The sequence below is a fragment of the Meriones unguiculatus genome, chromosome 6 (assembly GCF_030254825.1).
Source record: "Meriones unguiculatus strain TT.TT164.6M chromosome 6, Bangor_MerUng_6.1, whole genome shotgun sequence".
NCBI lineage: Eukaryota > Metazoa > Chordata > Mammalia > Rodentia > Muridae > Meriones > Meriones unguiculatus.
The window spans coordinates 52,216,734-52,240,973 of record NC_083354.1 but is presented as its reverse complement, the minus strand read 5'-3'; the positions used below and the strand labels follow the sequence as shown (position 1 = coordinate 52,240,973).

Genomic DNA, 24,240 nt, shown 5'->3' with positions numbered 1-24,240 from the left:
GTCAGAAAGCCCCTGTGTTGCCTGCCAGGGTGGGAGATTTAAGGTAGGTGCTGGGGTGAGGGTGGGACTAGGACAGATCTACAGTTCCTTAGAAAAACTCTCAACTGGTCCTGCGTTCTCCCTGTCTGATGCCACCACCTATACATTTATTACCTTACCATGTCCTGTGGTCACTCTGGGCTTCGGCTGTCCATATAATTTGCCTTCTATTGTGTCTGCTGCCTACTGACTTTGGTCTGTCCATCACCATCCCTCAGTGCTCAGGTTGACGTTGCTTAACTATTGTTTTCTCTTTCATGCCTCTGTAACCCCTGTGATCTCAACTTTATTTTATTCCTCTTATCCATCTTGCTCATTTCCAGGGGGAGCGGAAGTAAACAAGGAACCCTATCTGCCACACTAAATTCACAGCCCTGTATAGCTTTAATAACCCCAAGATGAGGCTGGTGAAGTTTCAGACTAACTGATGTTACCCAGGAAGAAATGACAATTTTGTGTCCTTTAGGAGCTCTCAGTTTCTTGGGAAAGACAAGGGCGAACAGATCCAATCATACCGGAGCTATAATGGAGGGGTCGCTGAGCAGCAGGGGCTCACAGGAGAAGCAGTTACAGGGAATGGAAGAGCGAGGTCCTGTTCGTATAAGGGGCAGCAGTGAGGTAGCAGCCAAGAACAGCCCTGAAGGGAAATAGCTCAGACTCGTGACCCATTTCGAAGGCATGAAGGGGTCATTGCTCCAAGTGTTATTTTGATTGACTGTTCTCCCCTGGCTGCTGAAAAGAGCATTGATTTCTGTATGTATGATCTGCTGTCAGAATGAGCTAACCCGCCAGAGAGGACACCTGACTGTCCAGGATAACCAACAGAGTACCGAGTTAGTCTTTGTCCTTCCATCCTGCTTCCCTATAAACGACAGGTTAACATGAAGGTCAAATGTATGTAAATTGCCCCCAGACAGTCTTCCTGCGCCCCGTTTCTTAACAGGAAAATAGAAAGAAGTAATACACCTCCCTGTGGAGAAAACGGGGCACAGATGAGCAGGGGTGTAACATCCTTTGATTCCTTTAATGCTTCACAAGTGTTTGAAGAAAAAAAGATCCAATTTTAAGCCAAGTCTATTACAGGTCACTTATTAATGAAGTTTGTCTAGCTCTCCAGGAGCATCTTTACCTAAGCATCCCGAGGAGCTTTGCATTCTGCCTCTACAAAGACGCAACTGGTCCTCGCTGCCCAGGATCCCAGGTGTGAGCAGCTTCTCTCCGCTCTGCCTCCACCATGGAAGCTTCCTTGGTATCTCTTGGCTCAGGCTTTGTCCCTGCTGCTGAGCCTGGGCTCACCATGGGCCCTGCACTCTGTACCCTCTGATTGCTGGTGCTTAACCTTCTTTGCCACAGCATTTTGAAGAGCCTTTGGGATTTCTGGCTCTCTCACCCAGGCCTATTGAAGCTGAGGGAGGGGTGTTTTCTGAAGCCCTCTGCCTGTACATGCTGTCCTGCAGTTTTTCTCTGTTGTTCACACTGGCATGGGATGGAGTGAGATGCCTTTCTCACAGAATTCCAGGAAGGAGGCAGAACAGGAGCTTCCAGACTTAGCTAGGCCCCTTTGCCGTACCCATCTGCCCCAGTTAGGTTTCTGTCTCTGTGATAATAAACACTATAACCAAAGGCGGTCTGAGAAGGACAGGGAAGAAACCACCATGAAGGGAAGCCGAGGCAGGAACTCAGAGCAGGAACCCAGAGGCAGGAACTGAGGCAGAGGCCATAGAGGAACACTTACTTCTTGCTTCTCCTGGCTTGCCCACTTTTCTTTCTTAAATATCCCAGGACCACCTGAGCCTGGGGCAGCTATGCCCACAGTAGGCTGGGCCCCATATTGATCTTTAATCAAGTTGCCAACAGGCCAGTCTGATAGAGTAGATCTTTGGTTGAAATTTCTTCTTTCCACATATGTCTATGTCTGTGAATCACACCCCTTCCAGGCTCTTCTCTGCTCCTGCTGCCCAGTGCACTGTAGCTCAGAAAGGGCCTTTGCTCTCTCTTTCTTCCTGCTCCTCTTCCTGCTACTCTCTGGACTTTAGGAAATCCTGATCTCCGAGTCCGTAGGTGCTGGTTAGTGTGTTCTATCAACAAGCCTGGCAGTTGCAGAGAGAGCACTCACCTTCACAAGTGCTTCCTTTGAAGGGCATTTTAGGAACTACTTCTGGAGTCAGAAGCTGAATGCTGCTTTCTCATCCTTAGCTGGTTTCTTCCCCCCCTGAGACCATAGAACATCAGAGTCCAGGATGGAAAGACCAAGACAGCCAGTTGTCCAGAAATTAAAAAAAAAAAAAAATGCATTTAAGAGCTTCCAGTTTCCAGGAGAGAAGGTTATACTGTGTGGAACATCCAGTAGCACAATAAGAACATCTTTCAAGCTTCACTTTTAAAGCTAAAATGATGAGCTATTAAACATCTGTAGAGTAAGCAGTTTACTGTAGTAGACAGCATGGAGCTGCTGCTTACAGGTGGCAGTCACTCTAGGAAACTAGATAAGATCTGGAAAAATCAACGCCCCCTTCATCCCGTCATCCCAACCCTGCAGTGTGCTCTCGCTCTCTCTCTCTCTCTCTCTCTCTCTCTCTCTCTCTCTCTCTCTCTCTCTCGTGATGGGCTGTCCCCTTCTATGGTCACTTGCTTAATGGTCCAATCATGCCCCAACATGTCTGTCTTAGTTCTGTCTTAGGAGTCCACACAAATAACTTTCAGGGATATTAGCCAGCAAGCATCTAAAAATTAAGCACAAAAGAAGCAAAAACATATGGATGTGAACAAAAGATGTAAAAATAGCATATACACATGCTGAAATTGTATTATCAAATGAAGATACTGAAACTCTCATATTTAAAAGAAAGAAAACTATGAAAAGTCATGTGCCACATTTGTTGAAGAACCACTCAGAATTTCTGTCAATTACCACAAACACTTTAAAGTTCAATGGCAGTCCCCTAAGACCTAACAAGCCTAAATATGTACACACCAAGAACAGAATCACAAAACACATCAAGTGAAAACAGAATTAAGATAAAGTATCTGATTCACGGTTGTGAGAGTGAACTCTCAGCCTTCACTACGTCTAGGCAGAATACAAGATGGAAAGACATTCAGGAAGGATATAGGAGAACTCTTCCGTATCTAACTGAACTGCACAGGGCTCAGCAACCAATACAGGTAAAATACTCATTTTTTCCAAGCACAATTGGAAAGTTCAATGAATCATACCCTGAACTAGGAAGCATAGCCCAGGAGATTTAAAATGATTGAAATCATATAGTATATAGTCTTTGATCACAGTGCATCATGCTGATAGTAAGGAATACAACACAATACAATATTAAAACACTAGAAAAGTTTTAAATATATGAAACTGTGGCAGTGAAATAACCAGTCACAACAGCGGATTCAGTTAGAACACTGGAGAGTGGGGGAATGTACGACTAAATACTTCTATTTGGGTGGGAGGAAGGAACTCAAAGAATACAAGATACACACATGAGGAAAACAAAACTTTACCTAGTTGGTTGTGGCGTGCTTGCCAACATAGCCCACCCCAGTGATGTTATAGCTTGAATCTGAAATATCTCCCATAGGCTTGTGTTTACCTCTCAGTGTGGTGGCGTTGTTTCGGGAGGTTCTGGAAACTTTAGGAAATGGAGGAAGTAGGAAACGGAGGACAGGCCCTTGACACTTTCTTATCCGCCATGATGTGAAAGCTTACCCGCATGTGCCTGTCACACCCTTAACTAAGCCACTCCACCTTGAATTCCTAGCTTTGATGCACTAAGACCATCTGAAATCTTAAACCATGGTGAATCCTTCTTCCTTTGAGTTGACTGTGTTAGGTTTAGTCACAGTAGGCATAAAACAAGCAATATAAATAATTGGTACCAGGAAGAGGTTGCTGTTGTCATAAACCTGATTATGTGATTCATAGGCCTTTGGGGACTTGCTTTAGGGAAGGAATTATCCATGAATACTTTAAACAAAGCTTCATGAGTGATTCTTGTGGTGTTGGAAATACCAAATGCCATCAGAAGAGTGTATAATAATGACTATGTTTATGAGATTTCAGATGTAGAACTTGGTGGGGGGGTGGGGGGGTTATACCAGAGGTTGTTCTTGTTACATTTTGGCAGAGACACGCTACATTTTACTCTTGTCCCAAAGATTTGAGTAAGGCCAAATTCAGAAGTAATGTACTAATTAAGGTGGTAAAAGAAATTTGCAGATAACATTGAGCTTACGTATGGCATGCTCATTGCTGAATGCTTTTATCTAGGTTTATAGTGAAAATGGGGAGCAAAAAGCAGAGCAGATTGGTGTGGAAGGAATGGAAGTTAGCCAGAAAAGGAACCTGTGTAAAGTTGAAGAAAAGGAGACCATACTTAAAGAGACTGTAACTATTAAAAAAGAAGCTAGGTTTCATTTGTCTGTCATGTTGATGGTGCTAGTCACATCATAGCAGACCGAGAGAGAGAGAGAGAGAGAGAGCATGAGCACAAGGCAAGAAGGGGGCAGAGGTAGTACACTCCCCCATGCCCTGTGACCTACTTCCTCCAGCTGGGCTCTGCCTCCCCAAAGTGTACAGACTTACCAAGCTGGGACAGTAGGAAGGATGCCATTTCAGGGTTTATCATGACATAACGAATCACAAGCTGCAGGGCGTAAGTGTGCACACTCATATAAAGACCTTATTTTTATGTAAGTGTCCATGGACCTGCTCATGCAGAGCCTCTAAGCAAGTGTTTCCTTAGGTTGAGCCACCCAGGCGCTGACAGAACACTGCAGCCATGGTCCACGAAGGCCATGGGGCCTGACTCCTGCTTAAGCAGGCAGCAGGACCGGATGCCATCTCCACGATGACGTGCAGAATGCAAGTTACAGCCTCATAGAGGCTTCCACCAAGATTCCAGGGAAAGTCCATGAAGCTAGTCGGTGTCCAGAGGGTGGGATTTCCATGAAGGAAGCTCCTAACAGATTAGCGAATAAAACTTTGCAAGTGAAGCCTGAGATTCCGGGCATGCAGAGGAGCTGGGAGCTGGGAGCTGAGATCATGCCACCACATGCCCCTAAATCAGGCATGAATGTATAGGATTTGCTGTTTCCGCTAAGAAAACAGTCTTGCTTTGGTCCCAATCTTCTTTTATGCCTCTATTCCTCCATTTTCGAATAGTAATTTGGTTATTTATGGAAGGAGGCATCAAGAGAGAGTATTTCTGTGTAGCCTTGGCTGTCCTGGACTTACTTTTTAGACCAGGCTTGCCCCAAACTCACAAAGATCCACCTGCCTCTGCCTCCCTGAGTGCTGCGATTATAAGTGTACACCACCACGCCCACCTTGCAATGGTAATATCTAATTTGTCCTGTTGTATATTGGAAGAATGTGATCTTCTTTTTATTGTACGGGGGCTTATAGCTAAGAGGTGGCCTTGAAACCCAGTGGAGACTCTGGGCTTAGACATTTGACCAGTACTGGAAGTCAAGACTCTGGGGACTTCTGCTGATAGACTTAATGAATTTCGAGTTATAAGATTATCATAAGCCATTGGGTAACAACAGTATAGGTTTGTCATTTGACTCTAAAATGTTCCACACAGGTTCATATTTTGAACATTTACTCCCCAGTTGTGATGGGGTTATTTTGAGAAGTTTGTAAACTTTGGCAGGCAGAGCCCAACAGGAGGAGGTAGGCCACAAGGTGTGGGGGGGGAGGCTGTACTACCTCTGCTCATTTCCCACCCTGCTCTCTGTTTGTGATCTGTGATGTGACTAGCACCCACCACACACTTTCACCGTCATCATTGAGCTGTTTTGCCATCTCCTTCTCACCATGATAGACTGAAACCCTCAGAAATGATGAAGCAAGATGAACGCCTTCCTCCTTCCAGTTGTCTTATGTCAGTGAATTTGATTACAGCATTGGAAAAGTAACTAAAAGAAGTCGCAAGATACATATCACCACACAAATACGTACATGCGTACACTTATACATACCAGTAACAGATGTGAAAACTTTGAAACATCATACCATTTAAAGCTGATTGAAGAAAATGAACTATTTAGAGTAAGTCTAACAAAAATGTGTATAATTTATGTCTGGAATTATAATGGCCAATGAAGAAATCATAGGAGAGCTAAACAAATGGAGTATTACCATTTTAGTAGACCAGAAAACATTGTAACATTTGCTGCATGGTTCTGAGTCAGGCTGATGGCAGGCTGAGTAGATAGGGATATACATGAAGTGAAATTATCCACAATGGAACACAGAGAGATTTTAATAAACCCCAGAGAGGGTGAGATGTGGAGGTTCTCATAGCCAGTGAGAAAGCTGGAAGAAACAGAAATAAGGAGGCACAGGTAATTTCTAGAGAGATAATAACTAAGAATTTTTTCAGGCCTACTGAAAGACACTAATCCACATATTAAATATGTTCCAAGACAATGTAAATAAAAGAAATTCATATAGACAATAAATGAAACAACATACAGATTGCCATCCCAGGAATGACAAACTTATGACAAATACAATTAATTAATTAATACAATTAATTAATTAATACAATTTTACTAGCAATAAAAAGCCACATATAAAGACACATGTTATAAATGTATATTTATCCAGTCATGTATATTAAAATATATGAAGTGAAAGTTTTAAAAAGGGAAAGAAAAGGAAAAATGGAAAAATTTACACTATTACTGGAAGATTTTCTAGCTTTTTGTGACTAATACCACAGGCAGACACAAACTCAATTATAACCGATCTAAACAAAGCCATCACTTACCTTGCCTGAACAAGCACTGAATACCCACAGAGTGAATACACCTGCTTTTTTTTTAAGGATTTCAAATCAGCCTTTATAAATATGTTAGAGGTCTTGAAAGAAAAAGTGAATACATTCATTAAAGAAATCAATGAGACAAAAATCTGGGATGAGGTAGGCCTGCAGAGACTGATGAGTCAACCAAGGACCATGCATAGAGAGGACCTAAACTCCTGCTCAGATGTAGTCCATGGGCAGCTCAGTCTCCATTGGGGTCCCCTAGTAAGGGGAGCAGAGGCAGTCACTGGCATGAACCCACTTGCCATTGTTTGTGTTTTCGTCAATTTCTTTTTTTGCCATTTTTGTTATTATTGATTAAAATTTATTCACTTTGTAACCCCTCCCTCATTTCCCCCCAGTACTACCCTCCCTCACTCTTTACTAAACCATTTTCCTCCCCTAGTCCACTAATAGGGGAGGTCCTCCTCCCCTACTATCTGACCCTAGCCCATCAGGTGTCATCAGGACTATCTGGATCCTCTCTCTCTGTGGCCTAGTAAGGCTGCCTCACCAGGGGGAGATGATCAAAGAGCAGGCAAGTGAGTACACCCGCTTTTTAAGCTGCAGCATTCCTCAATCCGGATCATGTCCCAGTGCATAAAATGTGTAAAGGAAGACATAGCACATTTCAAGAGGTTGGAACTATGCTAGAAATTACTAAGCTAGTAATTATGGTGGAACTAAGCTAGAAATTACTACCAAAAATACAGCACCCCCAAATCATGATACACCTTAAAATTAAGAGAAAAAAAAAAGTTCCTAAATAGCTGTTCAAACAGACATCACAATGGAGATTAGAAAATGCTTTGAACAGAAAGATCATGAAAGCACAGATATCAAAACGTGGGGAACAAGTAAAGATGGGGAATTTTAAAGCCTGAATTGTGTATTTTAGGAAATAAGACAAACTCCAAGTTAATTAGCTGGGCAGATACCGTGAGAAGTTAGAAAATGAACAGCAAGATAGTAGACGGGGAGAGTCCATAAAAAGAAGAAAAGAAATTGGTGAGACAGAAAACAAACATTTAGCAGAGAAAAATCAATACACCAGGAGTTGGCTCTTTGGAAAGACTAACAAAATAACAAGCCTTGCAGTCCCGTGCAAGAACGAAGAAAGGGCCTACACTGCAGACAGTGCAGATGTTAAACACATAAGAGAGAGTCGTGCCAGTGAAGTGAAAATTTTAAATGTAATGAGAAAAATTCTGGAAAAAAATTTGTAATTTACCAAAAATCATAATGAAGAAATGAAAAATATGAATCATTTTCTAGCCATTAAGGAGATTAAATCCGTAGTACAAATTTTTTATACAAATTACACTCTGCTTCCTAAGACTTGATTGGTGAGGTATAGCCTAAGGGCAGAGTGCTCAAACTGAATATAATCCCCAGGAAGGAGAGAGAAGAGACAGAGGAGAAAGCAGAGAGGGAAAGGGGGAAGAAAGGAAGAAGAGAGAGAGGAAGGGTTTCATTGGTGAGTTCAGTCCTTCACACCAGCCTTTTAGAATATAGAGGAGGCGGGCATAACCTCCATGGAGAAACCTGATTGAGAGAAGTATAGATCTGTCTTCATTCATTAAAAACAAAACAAAAAAACAACCAGAACCCATCAGTACACAGAAAGATAAGACAAGGCCAGCATGGTAGCGCACACCTTTAATCGCAGCGCTTGGAAGGCAGAGGCAGGAGGATATCTGTGAGTTCCAGGCCAGCCTGATCTACATAGCGAGTGCTGGTCCAACCTGGTATAGTCAAGCTAGTCAAGGCTACAGAGTGAGATCCTATCTCAAAGAATTATATAAATAAACAAAAACTGAAATACACAACTAAATTTTACCTCGCTTGGGACTGGAGAGACAGCCCAAAGACTTAACAGCACTAATTGTTCTTGCACTTTGTTTCATTCCCAGTGCTCACAACTGCCTGTGACTCCATGGATCTAGTGCCCTCTTATGGCTTCCACAGGCTCTTGCACACATGGTTCTCATATTCTTCCACAGGTTCACACACATGCACACAAACACAAACTAAAATAAGTGAATCTTAAAATAATAGTAAGATATCTTTACTTACCTGAGATTGCTACAGAAATGTAGTGTTAGTTTACAATTAGAAAATTAATCAGTGCTCTTCCCCTATGGTAACTGACCAGAGGAGAAAAATTACACAATAGTTTGTGAAGAGTACACAGTATGCTTGCTGCACTGACTAGTCTTTTGTCAATTCGACACAAGCTAAAGCCATCTGAGACTTTACAAAAGTCTCAGTTAAGAAAAAGCCTTTATAAAACCAGGCTGGAGGCAAGCCTGTAGAGTATTTTCCTGATGGGCAATAAATGGGGGAGGTCCCAGCTCATTGTGGTGGCTCCGTCCCTGAGCTGGTAGTCCTGGGTTCTATAAGAAAGCAGGCTGAGCAAGCCATGATGGGCAAGCTAGTAAGCAGCACCCTTCCATGGCCTCTGCTTCAGCTCCTGCCTCCAGGCTTCTGTCCTGTGTGAGTTCCTGCCCTGACTTCCCTCAGTGACGGATCATGACGAGGAAGGATGAGCTGAAATAAATGTTCTCCCTCCCAAATTGCTTTGGTCATAGTGTTTGATCTCCACAATAGAAACCCTAGCTAAGACAAGGATGACAAAAACTTCAACTAGAAGTCACAGGGAATGTCTCTTAGAGTAGCATTCTCAGGGTGTACAGCCTTGGTTAGTTGCCCTCGTTTCAAGGACTTAAAACACAAGTTTGTCTCTCAGCAGATAAAGTCCTGTGAACCTGAAAGATCTATGGGCAGCATCTTCTGCTAAGCAGCTCACCCTGCTCCCTTTCCATTAGGCTTCCCTTCTGTCAGGTCTTCCTTTCATTGGCCACACATCACTGCAGAGTGAGAGTGAGCCCATACGGTCAGTACACCTCCCATCACCCACCAACCCTGCTTCACTCCAAACTCCCTCTGCCCCAGTTTGCTTTCCTTCGGTGTGGTAAACACCAAGACCAAAAGCAACTTGGAGGAGGAAAGGGGTTGTTTTTCTTACAGAGTCCGCCACTGAGGGAAGCCAAGGCAGGGACTCAAGGTGGGAACCTGGAGGCAGGAACTGAGGCAGACGGTGGAGGAACACGTGTATACCGACTTGTTCTCACCCACTCTGCTTTCTTACACCACCCAGTCCGATCCGCCCAGGAGCAACACCGCCCACAATGGGCTGGGCCGTCTCATATCAAACATTTGATTAAGAAAATGCCCTGCAGACCAAGCCCCCAGTCCAGTCTGATGCTGTCGGTTCCACAGTCGAGGTGCCCTCTTCCCAGGTGACTCTAATTTATATCAAGTTGACAAAAACTAGCCAGCACACCCTCCCTTTGTTTTCTGGCCCCAGAATCCTCTCTTTGGGATGACAAAAATACAGTGTCCCACACAAAGGCACCTCATGATGCTCATCAAATGCATTGTGATGCCAGTTGTCCTCTGATAAGCTGTCTGAGCTCCACCCTCATGGCTTCCTCTCAGTAAAGTGCCACTCTGAGGTGTAAGAGACACTGGAGGCACAGGGTCACTGAGGTAGCACGCTGAGCCTTCCTTGCAAGCCCTTGACTCACCAGGAGTGACCTCCAGGGTCTGCTCACACTCAAGACGGAGGTGCAAAGGCTGAGCACCTGCCGACACTGTGCTGCCAGGTGGTGAGCGTCTCTCCTCATGCGCAGCATCTCTCTCGTCCCCAGGATTGTACCAGGTGATTGAGGGCATCGTCTCGCCTGTCAGTGACAGCTATGGGAAGAAAGACCTGGTGGCTTCCCATCACCGAGTAGCCATGGCCCGGCTGGCCCTGCAGACGTCTGACTGGATCCGGGTGGACTCCTGGGAGAGTGAGCAGGCGCAGTGGACGGAAACAGTCAAGGTGCTGAGGTAACTGGTGTTGCAGGAGGAAAGGATGCGCCAGGTTGCTGAGGTGGCCTCGGCCAGAATCACCGAGCTAAGACCAGAAAAATGCCTCTGCTTACCAAGGGAGAGTCCTGCAGATTCACCTTTTCAGAGGGGTCCCTGGGCAAAACTCAGTGAGAAGCTTCTGGTATTTGGGACAGCCTTGTGTTAGAAGACTGCCACACCAGGCCCTCTGTCACCATTGAGCCGCTCAGTGTGACTCTGATCAGGGGACTTAACCTCTCTGACCTCTTCCTCTCTTGCAAAATGAAGATTTTAAAAACATCTTTCCTGGCTGAGAACCAACAAATCGCCTTTAGTAACTGGGGCCTTTAATTTCCCGTCACTGGCAAGTTTGAAAGCTGAACCTGTAGAATAAGCCTTCTTTTCTGCTTGTTCACTAGATAGAGACTTTATAGGGGAAGTGGATTATTTTAAGAGCAGAAATAGTTACTCTAGATTGTCTGTTGTGGTTTGAATTCTTGCTAGTGTTCTGCATAGCCAGGACAGCTGTTTGAAAGCTCTAGACCAGCCCTACCCATTAGGACAGCAGGGCTCTCTCCTAGCTGTCAGAGGGGAGTAAAGCCGCCTGCCTCATCCCTGGCGACAGGCTGCTCTGGCAGAAGGCAGCTGTAAGGTTTTGACGTGCACACACATACGGGCTCTACACCTGCTGTTAGAGAAGGGACCACAGTGAGCATTCATCCTCTCCAGGGCCACCTCAGAACCTGCTGCCAAACTGATAGGACGGATGTTTCGTAACTGTGTGGAGACACACTCTCTCCTGCATAAGCCAGATCTCTCACTCTGAAAACCTACACCTAGAACGTCCTTTTAAAATGAGCCTTTCTCAGCACTGGCTCCTCTAGGCTGATGGAGAGGAGCAGAAGCAAGAGAGCAGATTATCCAGGAAAGCATTTAGCTTTAATAAGTGCTCAGGAACTAGGGCTTTCTCCCCATCCACATGAGAGCCACAGTTGCTCAGGATGCAGGCCTTGAAGCCAGAGTCATCTGAATGACTTGATGTAAGTGATTTGGCCTCCCTGAGCTTCAGGTTAGAACATCAGCACCTGCCTCGCAGGACGCTGTGTGGTTTCGATGAGACGGTGCAGGCAAATTAGCTGGCGGATGGTAGGTGCTAACTAATGTCACCTGCCCTTCATACATCCATAATGCTGGCTGTGGTTGGTCCTCAAAACCGGAAAGCTGTTGGTGGACACATAGCTGATAGCATACATGCTACTTTTGCTTCTGCTGTAGAATGCAGGTGTGAGCAGAGATCCTACCAAACACACTCTTTCTCTTTCATCCCTGTGCCTGTTAGCCAAATACTCTGGACACTGGACACACACTGGCTTCCTAAGTCCACCACCCGTGTTGCACTCAGAGTCCCACTGGTTAGGAGGGGAGAGGTCCAGTATTTCAGTTGCCCCTGGTGATCCCAGTATGTATCTAGGCTTGAGCCCCACAGCTCTGGTCCCGAATGAGAGAATCGGGATTCTGATCAGTGCTGAGAGCCACTTAAAGAGCAGTTGGCACAGGTCACTACCTCGGCTGCCAAACTCGGAAATCTTTCTTTAAGGCTCTCTCCCAGCCCAGGGCTTTCAGATTGCTGGCAAGGACACTGTAAAGGTCCCAGGTGATTTCTGTTGTGCTGCAACAGATTCAACAGTTTCTTTCAACAGATAGCTGATTAAGAATTTTTTTTTTTTAAAGCTTGAAAATCAGGCTAAACTGTAAAGTCAAGTGATTTTAGAATCATGCTAAAAATCAGGCCCTGCAGCTACTGGAGTTAAATGTCCTCTTGAGGGTGGTCCCAGCAGATTTACAATACAACATAGCAAAGCTCTCTCTGATGCCAGTTCACAGAGGGACTCAGTAGAGACTCTCTATCCTGATGGTGCTGTTTACTTCCCTGTCGTCGTCTAGGCCAACCTCTGTGAGAGAACCTTTGGAAACTGGGATTGTCACTTTGTCTTAACAGTGGGAAATAACTAAAAGAAACGATTTAGCAAGAAATCTTATTTTTGCTCACACTTTGAACGTTTTTCAGCCCTGATCTAGCATTGCTATTTCTGACCCATGACGAAACAGAACATCAGGGTGGAAGGATGTGGTGTAGCCAACTTACTCATTTCATGGTGGCCAAGAAGTAAAGACAGGGAGGAGCCCAGAAGAAGGCCCAAGTCCCCAAAGACATATTCTCAATGACCTACTTTCTCCAACTAGGCCTCACCTCCCAAAGCTTCAGTCATTTTCTAAAAATGCCATCAAATCACAAATCAACCAGTAGTCGTTACTGGTTAGGTGAGAGCCCATCTTTGAATGACTGGATCCATAGCTAGGGCCCAGGCCTTCAACACATGGACCTAAGAGAGTACGCCTAAACACCAACCATGACAGTAACTTAGTTTTCCCTCATGTGTGGGGAAGGCCTTAGTCAAAGGGCCACTCCGTGTGGGCTGTCCTCCACCCACATTACCTAGTGAACCCACTGCAAGCATGACCTCATGCCCTCGTTTTACAGATGAGAAGCCTGAGGCTCAGAGCTATCCCACTGATCACAGTCACAGAGCAAATAGGAAAGAGGCAGAGCTCCATCCACTGGAGCCACACCAGGGCCATCTTCTAAAACAGTGCTGGCTGCGAATGCGAGGCGGCTGACTTTTCCCTTGCCATAGTTACCCTTTGCTGGGGCTTCCCTGAGCAAGCTTTTGAAGCCACAGAAACCATACCCTCAGGGTCAGTTCAGAGGCCTAGGGCTGGGCATAATGGGGTACCACTCAGGCAGGTGGCAAAAACCAGCAAGGACCACTACCTCAAGGAACAGAGTCCGCAGGGAAAATGTGCTGAGTCCTAAAAGTAAACCACCTCTGTTAAACACAACTGTAATAATGTTCCGTCGAGTACAGGGAAGGTGAAAGATAAATTAACTCACATGGAAGCGCTGAGTTTACCTATGTTTGGTGAGAAAAGAAAGAGCAGGAGTCTCAGTTTGAAGATGGATTGCTTAAAACTGAGCATGTCAAATTTGCATAAGACTGATCATACCTAACATGCTCTGTGGCTTCACTTGAATTAACTCCCTTCATCTTCATAACCACCCACTGTTCGGGGGAAGGGGACCTCCATCATTTCCCATTTGCACGTGAGGAACCACCCGTGCTGACTGCGACTTGAAATCACTCATCAGGGTGACAGCCAGCGGTGTAGGGGCTGGGATTCAACCCAAGCTTTCTCTCTTCTAGCCCAGGCTCTAAGACACCACCTCCTAGCATGGAGATGGTTGGAGGCCACACCGTGCCAGGGCTTACTGTATGTAGCCCATATCTTCACTGACTCCCGAAATCAGGCATTATCACTTACTCTTTGTAAAGGAAAATAAATGCATATTTAAGCTTACATCTGTCTATTTTTGAGAGTTTACGTCTTGGGCACCTACTGAACACTAGCACCTATTTTTCCAAAAGAATTCCTGAGACTTGTGAGCAGGGTCGCATCAGGCCACTTGTACCCAGCTTGTAGAATGTGGTAAAGTGAACTGAACAGGACTCTGCGTCACGTGCTTCCCGTCCTAGCCCCAGGAGCACTGCCTGGCGCAGAGTGCATCCTCGATATTCATGGAATGGTCTAAGATGTGTAGAAGCGCATCTTCAGTTCTGAGGCACTGGGGTAGTGTCGGGGAGTCTAGAATACAACACGCCTGAACCCGTGTGTTCACACTGCAGGCACCATCACAGTGAGCTGCTCAGATCCGCAGCCAAGACGGAAGGCCCAGACTCCGGCAAAACACCGTCAGCCTCTGCAGGTGGGTGGCGGCCCCTCATGTACAGTGGGGGAGATTCAGGTAAAGACTGACCATCCAATGGGATTTGTCCAGCCCTTGCAGCGTGGACAAGGAACTTGAGCCCTGCCTGGTCGTGTAAATATGTCCAAGGTGAAAAGGTCAGATTAGACAACCTGCCTTTCCCACGCCTACCACAACCCCATTACTTGTGCTAATTTGAGGTTTACTGCCACCCTGTGACTTGTGCTTGTGATATGAATTAAGTGAGGGCCACACAGGGACAAACTGGGTTATTGAAAAGCCTTAGCCTTTGGATTTAAAAGGATGAAGTTCTTCGGATGAAAGACTAGCACTTCCTAGCAGCAACTCGGTGAATTCCTCAAAGGAGGAAACTTGGCTTTAGGAAAACTCGAAGTTATCCTATTCAAAACCCTGATCCCTGCTTGTTCTTCTCCTCCTTGGAAGAAGCAAGTCCTGTGATTTCAGACTATGTGAAACCCTGGTATCCAGGGTCAGAGGCATGGCTCTCTCTTGCAAACACACAGGAATGGGATGGGTGTGAGAGGAAAGAATGAGACATGAGTCACTGGCCCCATGGGCCCCACTGGCCAAAATTTCAGCAGGCCACATGCATGGTTTTCTACTGCAGAGTCCCCAGCTCTAGTTGCGGGGCACTTCTACAGAAAAAGGGTTCAAGACTGCCAGGGATAAATGCAATTTCTTCATTGCAGGGTTTTTCCAAACCTTTTCTCTGTCCACATGCATTGTGACTTAGTGAGAAAAGGACAGAGCTTGTTGCTTTTTGACCACGGCACTCTTACGATGTCCACTGGCTCTCAGAATTCTGAGGATGCCCCCAAACCTACCTCAGAAAAGACTTTAGAAACTTCCCAGCTCCTAAAGTTGCCATGCAGCCCTCAGGTGCTGATCAAAGTTTACACACAGCAGTATTACCATGAGTCTTATTAGAAGCATGAATCGACCATGCCCCAGACCTCCTGAGTGGGAGGGACTCTGGGAGTGTGACATTTAATGATCACTCAGAGATGGCTGTTTTATCTCATTGAAACTGTACACTAGGCTGAGAGTCTAAAAGGGAGTTGTAGGGCCTCTGATATAATCCACGCATGTAATATTTACTGTATTCCTCTGGCCTGTCCTTCTTACCTCTGAGGGACAGCCCAGCTGTGGACCATGGACATGAGGCCCTCTGCTCATCATAGACAGAATGCTGTGTCCTTTGGCATCTCCGTCTACAAAGTCCTGAACAATGCCGGCGGACACCGTAAGAGACAGGCTCCACGCTCAGAATAGGCACTATACAGCCCAGCCCATGCCTTGAGCACAGGCTATGGGTGGAGGCAAATGCAGGCATCAGTGTAGAAGGCTGCTGCATGGAGGAGCAGAGAGTTGCACCCACGTTTGCAGGACCAGTGGGCTGTGGAGCTTGGAGGCATTTCAAGGCAGAAAGGCAGAGATGTAAGAGCAGGAAGTGTCTACATGGGACACTGTAAACCTAGGAAACATCAGGACACCAGGGAGAGGTGAGGCAGCCAGGGTGAATGGGGAATGGCATGCTGAGCCCTACCTCTTCTATTGCCTCTCTGCAGGTGCTCACAGAATCCACTCTGACTCTTCTTGTTCCTCTTTGGAAACCCTGCCTGTTTCTGGGAGGCATTCAGAACCCACATTCCCAGTGACACCAGCACTAGCTGCTAAGTCTGAGTTCACCCTCAACCAGAGCCCCTACCATCTGTTTCTGTGTATCTGGGGTCCCCTCTCTAATTGACCTTATGTTTGGGTTCTTTCTGAGACCCACCTGCCTCACCCTTCAAAATGTTAGAAGTAAAGGCATGTGCCACCATGCCTAGCTTTGGTTGTTGCTTGTATCATGTGTTATGAAACTGGATCTCACTAGATAGTCCTGGCTTGCCTCGAACTTACAGAGATCTGCTTAACTCTACCTTCCCAGTGCTGAGATTAAAGGCATGTACTACCACACCTGCTCCCCACCCCATTTTGAAAACTAGTTTTATTAATTCTCAAGAATTTTATACTTAGTATTTCGAATACTTTTATCCCCCTCACCTACCTCCTCCCAGATCCACTCCCCACTCCATACCCACCCAACTTTTTGTCCTCCTTTTTTGTTTGTTTTTGTTTTAATCCATTAAGTGGGGCTGGAGAGATGGCGCTACAGTTAAGAGCACTCACTGTTCTTGGCAACCTGGGGTTTGGCTCCCAGCATCCACATGGCTGCTCACAACCATCTGTAACTTTAGTTTCAGGGAAACTGATGCCTTCTTCTGACCTCAGTAGGCTCTTGAATGCACATGGTACATATGTATGTACTTAGGCACACACACAGAGAGAGAATAAAAAACAGTATCTACAAACACATGGAGCCCTTTGGTGCAGCTTGGTACACTTTTAAGTGTGTAGCCATCCACTAGAGCATGCCAGACTTACCAGGGGCCACACCACTATAGACAACTAACTCTCCCTTTCCTGGAAGCTGCCAGCAGCCTCTCAGGAGTGGAACTGCATACCTCCCCCTCCCTGCTGAGATTTGCTGGCTCAGGGTTGCACAGGACTTTTACGCACCTTTGTGATGCCTGTGAGTTCATGTGTACAACTCCCCTGCTGAGTCTGGGAGACACTCTTTGTAGTCATCCACTGCCCTGGGCTCTTACAGTCTTTCCGCCCCATCTTCCGAAATGATCCCTGAGTCTTGGGAGGAGGGGTATGTGATAATAGACACTCGCTTTAAGGCTGAGCATTCTACTGTCTTTTACTGTCTGCACCTTGACCAGCTGTGGGGCTCTGTGTTAATTTGCCATATTCTGCAAAAAAAAAAAAAAGCTCATCTGATGAGAGCTGAGAGATGCACTGCTCTGTGGGTTTACCGAGACATCATTAGGAATCGGTTTAACACGGTAGAGTTATAGTAATAGGTGGTCCCCTAGGGGCTCTGACTGGCCCAGCCAACAGGTTCTTGGTCCCAGTAACTGCCAGCCACCATAACCGGCACCACCCCCTTTTCCCCTTTTTTTAATTTTTAATTTAGAGACAAGGCCTCACTAAGTTGCCCAAGCTGACCTTAAACTCTTGTATCCAAGGCAGGCCTTGAACTTGCAATCCTCCTTCCTCAGCCTCTTGAATAGCTCAGGTTGAAGGCCTGTACTACCAGGCCCAGCTATCATAGCAATTTTTACAATGGAAGAAAACAAAAGCAACTAGGTGTTTAAATGTAAAGGGACACTGAGTAAATTACAGTGTGCATCGGAAAAAGAATCCACATCAAACATTTCAAGAAGATGGAGAAACCCTGGGGAAGTGGGAGAACCACCCGATGATAGTGCATGCATAACTTCAGATAAAAGTGAGCGCGGTTCCATATTGTGTCTGTGACTAAACCAACATGGAAACCTAAGAAAATACACCAAAATGTCGATGGCGATAGAACCCACAGTCAGCCTTATGGGCTGCTGTTGTTTTCAGTTTCAAACATTTACTGTTTCCATATGTTCCATCGTGAACACACATTTCATGTTCGTCATCAGAAAGAGGAAAAACAACGACAACAACAAACATTTTCCTACAGGAAGGTGGGCTTTCCCGGCGTAAGTCTGGCTTTTGATGGGATGGCACATATGTTACCAGTGACATGTTTATTTCTAAGGGCCTCTGGGAGCTGTGTATTTTATCGTGTGTTTGTCACACTCTGGGATGGCAGATTACATGCTGAGCTCAGCGCTGGTGCCAGCCAGATCTGGGCCTAACTGTCACTTCTGTAATTGGCAGACCTCCCTGGACTCATCTGTCCTCGTGTGGATTGCTGTGATCCTGGATGCTTGAGTGACATACTGGAATGGATGACACCCCAAGGCCTTTAACAACAGCAAAGCTGACTGTCACATCTCTAGTCTGTAAAGGTGGCCCTGCCCTTTGCTGATAAGGCTGAGCCTGGTTCAGAGAACTTTCCCTTTCTGTAAAATCAGCAGGCACTCAATCTTATGCCTATTTCGCCAGGGATGGTTAGTTTGGGTGCTGAGCACCAGGTGTCATTCCTAGATTCATCTCCTTTGTAGATCTTTCACAGTGTGTTGGTAGGATATCATGGCGGATGTCAGCATCCATGTCTGTATTCCTACATAGTGGCTGACAGGCTTTCTCTCCACCTGTCACTTCCCATAACCTCCATGGAAGCTTTGCTGTCCCCATCTTACAGCTGAAGAAATAGGCCCACAGGCAAGGCCACTTGCCCTGTGTCCCAAGAAATCTAAAATTCATACCCAGGACTGACTAGCCTCCAGATTGATTCTCTTTAATGCCATCAACTTAAGGCCACCAAACATTCAGACTTCTAGGTTTGGGGGCATCCTCCTGACAGCTTGTGTAAGTCTTGGCCCATCTTCTTTTCAAAGCTTATGGCTTTGAAAACATCAGAATACTCAACATCAGAATACACTACTCCACATGAGAATATACTACTCACCAAAATCTCACCGACCTCACATTTATGTCACTGCATAAGTGCTGGGCAAGCCACACTGGCAGCCTTTATTCTTTTTTCATTATTATTTGTTGGGGGGGGAGAGCTGCACATGTGTTTGTTCACCGTGCACAAGCAGCGCCTCAGAGGCCAGAAGAGGGTCTTGGATTCCCCTAGAACGGGAGTTACAGACAATCGTGAGCCACCATGTGGGTGCTGGGACTAAGACCCTGGCCTTCTGGAAGAGAAGTCAGTGTTCTGAACTGCCGAACCATCTTTCCATCCCCCAGGTCTTGAATTCCATATGTTGGAATTGAGCAGTTACTCAGTCTAAAACATCCATCGCGTTTATGTGAATCAATTTGAAAGGGCTCTGGGAGACCTGAGTACAAGCAGCCCGGAGCCGTGGGCTGAGGTACTTGTGGCCATGAGGATTGATCACTACACTGTCTTGTCTCATGGGATTACAGGCACCTCTAACCTCACAGACGTGCCTTTGATTGAGGGGCAGAGCCCAATCTTTTCTAGTCCTTTCTAGTCATAGCTCAAAGTGAATACTATTTCTTACTGTCAATATTAATGAATCGGTGTCTAACATAGAAGTGGAAATGTCAAAACTTTCTGCACAAAACCGACTAGGGGAATCTGGGGAGGTAACCACATGCTGGTAATGTGCCAATGTGCAGACCCTGCCTGTTCAGATCTGAGAAGCCATATAAGAAGACAGGTGCAGCTGTGTATACGTGTAACCCTCAGAGAGGGTGGCAAACAGAAATACTGCTGGCATCCAGCTAGCTCAAAAGTGGTGAGCTCCAGGTCCAGTGAGAAGACCCTATCCTACACACACATACGCACGCACGCACACACTGAAGTGGGAGAAAGCAGTAGAAGACAAAAGTGTCTTGTCTGTTCTCTGACCTGTAGAAATGGAGCGGATGTGCCCCAGGTCCCAGGAGATGTTGAAATCAAATGAGTATCATTGAACCAGTTGTTTGAAAGGCCAACCCCCTGTTCTCTTACTATCCTACAGTGATCCAATAAATAAGAATTAGAGCAAATCTTCAGAGCCGTTAGAAAATACAAAATCATACCAAATTAGTAAAGTCTGTTACTGAATAATTCATATCACAATTTTATTACCTTCAAAATTAGGAAATAATTCATGCTTCTTGGATGGATGTTTCCAGGTAGATGGGTAGATAAGTAGATAAATAAATGGATTAGTGAATGAATGAAAAGCAGTTAAAACATATAACACTCTGTGCCAGCCATGGTTCTAACTGTCTTAATTGGTGAACTCATTCAGTGTTAAAACAACCCCACAAGGTGAATACTGCTAGCTTGCCCATTTGAAAGATCCCAGGAGCCACCAAAGAGCAGAACCAGAACCGAGCATGAGGCGTCTGGACCTGTCTGTGGCCACTGAGAGCCTTGCAAGCACCAGTCAAAGGATGTCTAGTCAAGGATGTCCTTGACTAGACCAGTATTCTGAGGCGACAACATTGGAAAAGTCTGTTTGTGTGATGATATCGGCTGCCATGAACTGTGCCCAGGCTTGTCATCTCTTGTAGATGAGGAAGCTGAGGCCCAGAGCAGGGAGGCCAGTTTCAGCCTCATAGTAGTATTTGCCCCGGGAAGGCTGACCTCAGACCTCTGTATAACACTGCCAGTCTCTTTTCCTCTTTCCCAGGCCAGGCCTTGCTTCTTTGTAAGCCCATCTTCTGCCCATGACCAGATTCTTCCCAATACCCCCCTGTACAGAGGCCTAAATCAACCATTTTTATTCTGTTTCCCCCCAATGTGTGGCAGCCCAGACTCTTGTCCTCACTGAGTCTTCAGGATGACAAAGATGTGAGGTTAGCCGGCATCATCTTCTGGAATCACGTCCCAGAAGAACCAGGGTCCCAGAGTGTGCTTCTGGGCTTGGCTTTCCTCTTCAGATTAGCCCATGCTAGATGAATGATGTCAAAGCATCAGCAAAGGCCTTCCTTCTGGCAGTGCTTCGGGGCTTCCTGTTCATGGCACACGTGCAGATTCTCACCAGCAGGCGGCAGCAGAACCTAGCAGCTAAAGATGCCCCGGCTGGAGGCTGGCTGCACTTTTACCAGTTTCCCAGCTGAACGACCCCAGTGAGCCCTCTCTAGCCTCTCTGTGCCTTGGCTCTACCCCTGCAGAGCGGACACAGCAGGCCTACCTCATAAACTTGTCCTGAGGTTCACATGTTATTCTACAGAGCATGTCTAGTAATAGTGCCAGGCTGTAGTAAGAACCTGGAAAAGTTACCACAGTAGTGTTCTGTTAGACTAACGTCCACGGCACTGCCACACTGACCAGCTATCCTAGAGCTTTGTCGTATTGCAAACCAAAATGAAAAAGCCACCCGCTGGGATCTTAGGGGCCTTTTAGTTGTCCAGAGAGCCTGTTCATTTTCAGGAGGTTTTATATGAAAATGCTCGGTCCTCAGGATAATATGAATATTGAGGTGGTGACTTGTACAGTGCTCACAGCTTCTTGATCTTGGGACTTTAGAAGTCTCATTACTCTTCAGATAATAGACTTCTGGAGACAACACAGTCACCTCCGGGACTCTGTCTGCCCAGGTCCAAAACAATCACAGACAGACTTCTGTTTGCACACTGCGAACTGAAAAGCGAAATCTTTTTTGCTTGACCTGACACTTTGTCACTGTTAACCGAAAGCTATGATGCAGAAGTCATTTCTTACAGCTGTATACCGGGAAAACACTTCAGATGCCTGTAACTTTACCGGGACCCACCCTTGTTTTGCAGCACTGCCCCAGCTGAAATTCCTCTGCGGAGCAGATGTCCTGCAGACCTTCCAGACACCCAACCTCTGGAAAGACGAGCACATCCGGGAGATAGTGGAGAAGTTTGGCTTGGTGTGTGTGAGCCGGCACGGCCATGACCCGGAAGGGTATATCATGGACTCCCCCATCCTGCGACAGTTCCAGCACAACATCCACCTGGTCAGGGAACCCATTAAGAATGAGATCAGTGCCACGTACATCAGGAAAGCCTTGGGCCAAGGGCAGAGTGTCAAGTACCTGCTCTCCGACGCCGTCATCATGTATATCAGGGACCATAGCCTCTACACCAAAGACAGTGCCTGGAAAGGAAGAGCAAAGACTAGCTAGAGAGTGTCCTGGGGAGTGGGCCCTTAAGGGCTTCAGCTCACTCTGGGTTCTGCGTTTCCTGTTCTGTTTGTTTTGTTTCTACAGTGGTATTACCGTGGGTGGCTTCCTGCTCAAGAAGAGATCGTCTCTATGGCAGGGACAGTCATGTGTCAGAGCAATTTAAGTGGCATGGCAGGTCATGGGATTAGGCAGAACCTCTCAGGGCCACTAATGAGGAGAGCCGCTTACTCTGTGTGAATGGTAATTGTGGGGGGCACACTGATGCAATTCTGAACATGACAGGCCCTAAAGGGTCAGGTCACAGTTGCCCTCAAGATTATTTTTTTTTTAAAGACTCAGGCCAGGTACAGCATGCTGGTATTGATTGGCAGGATTTGACAGGGTGCTAATTACTGAACCAGGGGGCCTTTTCAACGTCCTTGTTTCAAACAATAATACCAAGTAAGGATTCAGAAATCTGGAAACAGCACATCATTGATTTCCAGTGTGTCCTCCCTTGCAAACCATGGCCTGCCTGCCTGTGGTGTGTGTTCAAACAGTATGTGTTTAATGTTTGTCTTATTATATATGTGTGCGGGCACATGCACATGCTTTTGGGAGGAGGTCAGGGAGACATCAGAGTGCCCAAAGCCAGAGTTATGGGCAGCTGTGAGCCACCTGTGGGTGCTGGAACCAAATACAGTCTGACAGGAGAGCAGCAACCACCCTTAACCACTGATCCATCTCTCTAGCCCCTCAAGCAATATTTTTTGAAACAGCGAGTATTTTTACACTGCTATATTCTAAACACCAGGATCCCCAATGTCCTGATTCCTAAAAAGGAACTGAAGTAAACCAGATGCCTGGCTGTTTTAGAAGCTCTTTTGAATGTTTTATGACTGCCCGCCTGTTTGAATATTGGCAAAAGGATAAATAATAAATTGACATCAAAAAGTACTAATGAAAAGTTTCTCTTTTTTTCTTCCTTTGTTATATTATTAATGTCCAGTGTTCCAGCTGTTGCTCTTGCTTTTTAGCTACTCTGTGAAACTTGTTCTTGTTGCTGTCGAAGTGGTGGGAATTTAAAAATGTGTGTCCTGAGGATTGGAAGCAGAGTAATGTCCTAGAGTCATCCAGAAGGGAGTCTCAATTGAAGGATTATCCAGATCAGATTTTGGCCTGTGGGCATGTTTATGGGGGGTTGTCTTGATTGTTAATGTAGAAGCAGCCAGCCCACCGTGGGCAGCACCATTCCCTGGGCTGGTGGTCCTGAGCTATATAAAAAGCCAGCTGAGCATGAGCGTAAGCAAGCCAGCAAGCAGCGTGCCTGCATGGTCTCTGCTTCACCTGACTTCCCTCAGAGACAGACTGTGACCTAGAGGAATAAGGTGAAATAAGCACTTTCCTCTAATCTGCTTTTGGTCAAGAGTGTTTTATCACAGCAGCAGAGATGAAACTAGAAAAAGGAAGGAATCACATCTTAGCATAAGCCGAACTTGGTTTTGTTTTTGTGCACCCTGAAAGATGAGAATGAAGTGTTCGGAGTTTGCCACTCCATTCCTAGATTAATCTTTGGAAGTCTACTCTTTGCACCTACTGAAGGAGCAGCAGAAAAATCTGAGACTCCATGCTCTGATCTGGCCCTCTTTTTGCTATATAGTTAGTGATATGGAAAAGCAATAGGCCGGGCAGAGAGGATCCATCCTCCTAAAACTCTCAGTATTCATGCAAAGCATGAAATAGGTAAGTAGGAAATACAGTGACCCTCCTAAAGGTCCTACAGACCTCCCTCCTTGACTGGGTCCTGCCCACCAAGAGGCCCCTGAGAGCCTTGCTCACTCAGGGAAACAAGGATTAATAGCCTTGCCTAAAAACTGCCATGGCACATAGTAGGATTTTAACTCCTTTTACCACTGTGAATGGTAGTTTCTCTCATTCCAAAGGAGTTTAATTAGGCCTGCTCTGAACCCTTCCAGCTCTAATTTTCTTTCTCTTTATTACTTTAAAAAAAAAAAAATCTCTTTACTTAGTTTGGGTTTTGAGATTCCGTTTTGAT

General features: G+C 45.9%; 1 protein-coding gene across 5 annotated transcripts in view; it reads left to right on the top strand.

Annotated features, from left to right (window-relative positions):
- The window catches only part of Nmnat3 (nicotinamide nucleotide adenylyltransferase 3), a 126,174-nt gene that overhangs the window by 86,623 nt on the left and 15,311 nt on the right, over positions 1 to 24,240 (top strand). For 2 of the 5 annotated variants that reach the window (XM_060385457.1, XM_060385455.1), the window contains 3 exons: positions 10,571 to 10,754; positions 14,498 to 14,577; positions 21,841 to 23,151. In XM_060385457.1, the coding sequence (XP_060241440.1) occupies positions 10,660 to 10,754; positions 14,498 to 14,577; positions 21,841 to 22,205 (540 nt within the window). In that variant the 5' untranslated portion in view covers positions 10,571 to 10,659 and the 3' untranslated portion in view covers positions 22,206 to 23,151. Of the gene's footprint in view, positions 1 to 10,570; positions 10,755 to 14,497; positions 14,578 to 21,840; positions 23,152 to 24,240 lie in introns of those variants that run through there. The other 3 variants (XR_009592351.1, XR_009592352.1, XM_060385456.1) reach the window with 3 other exon arrangements.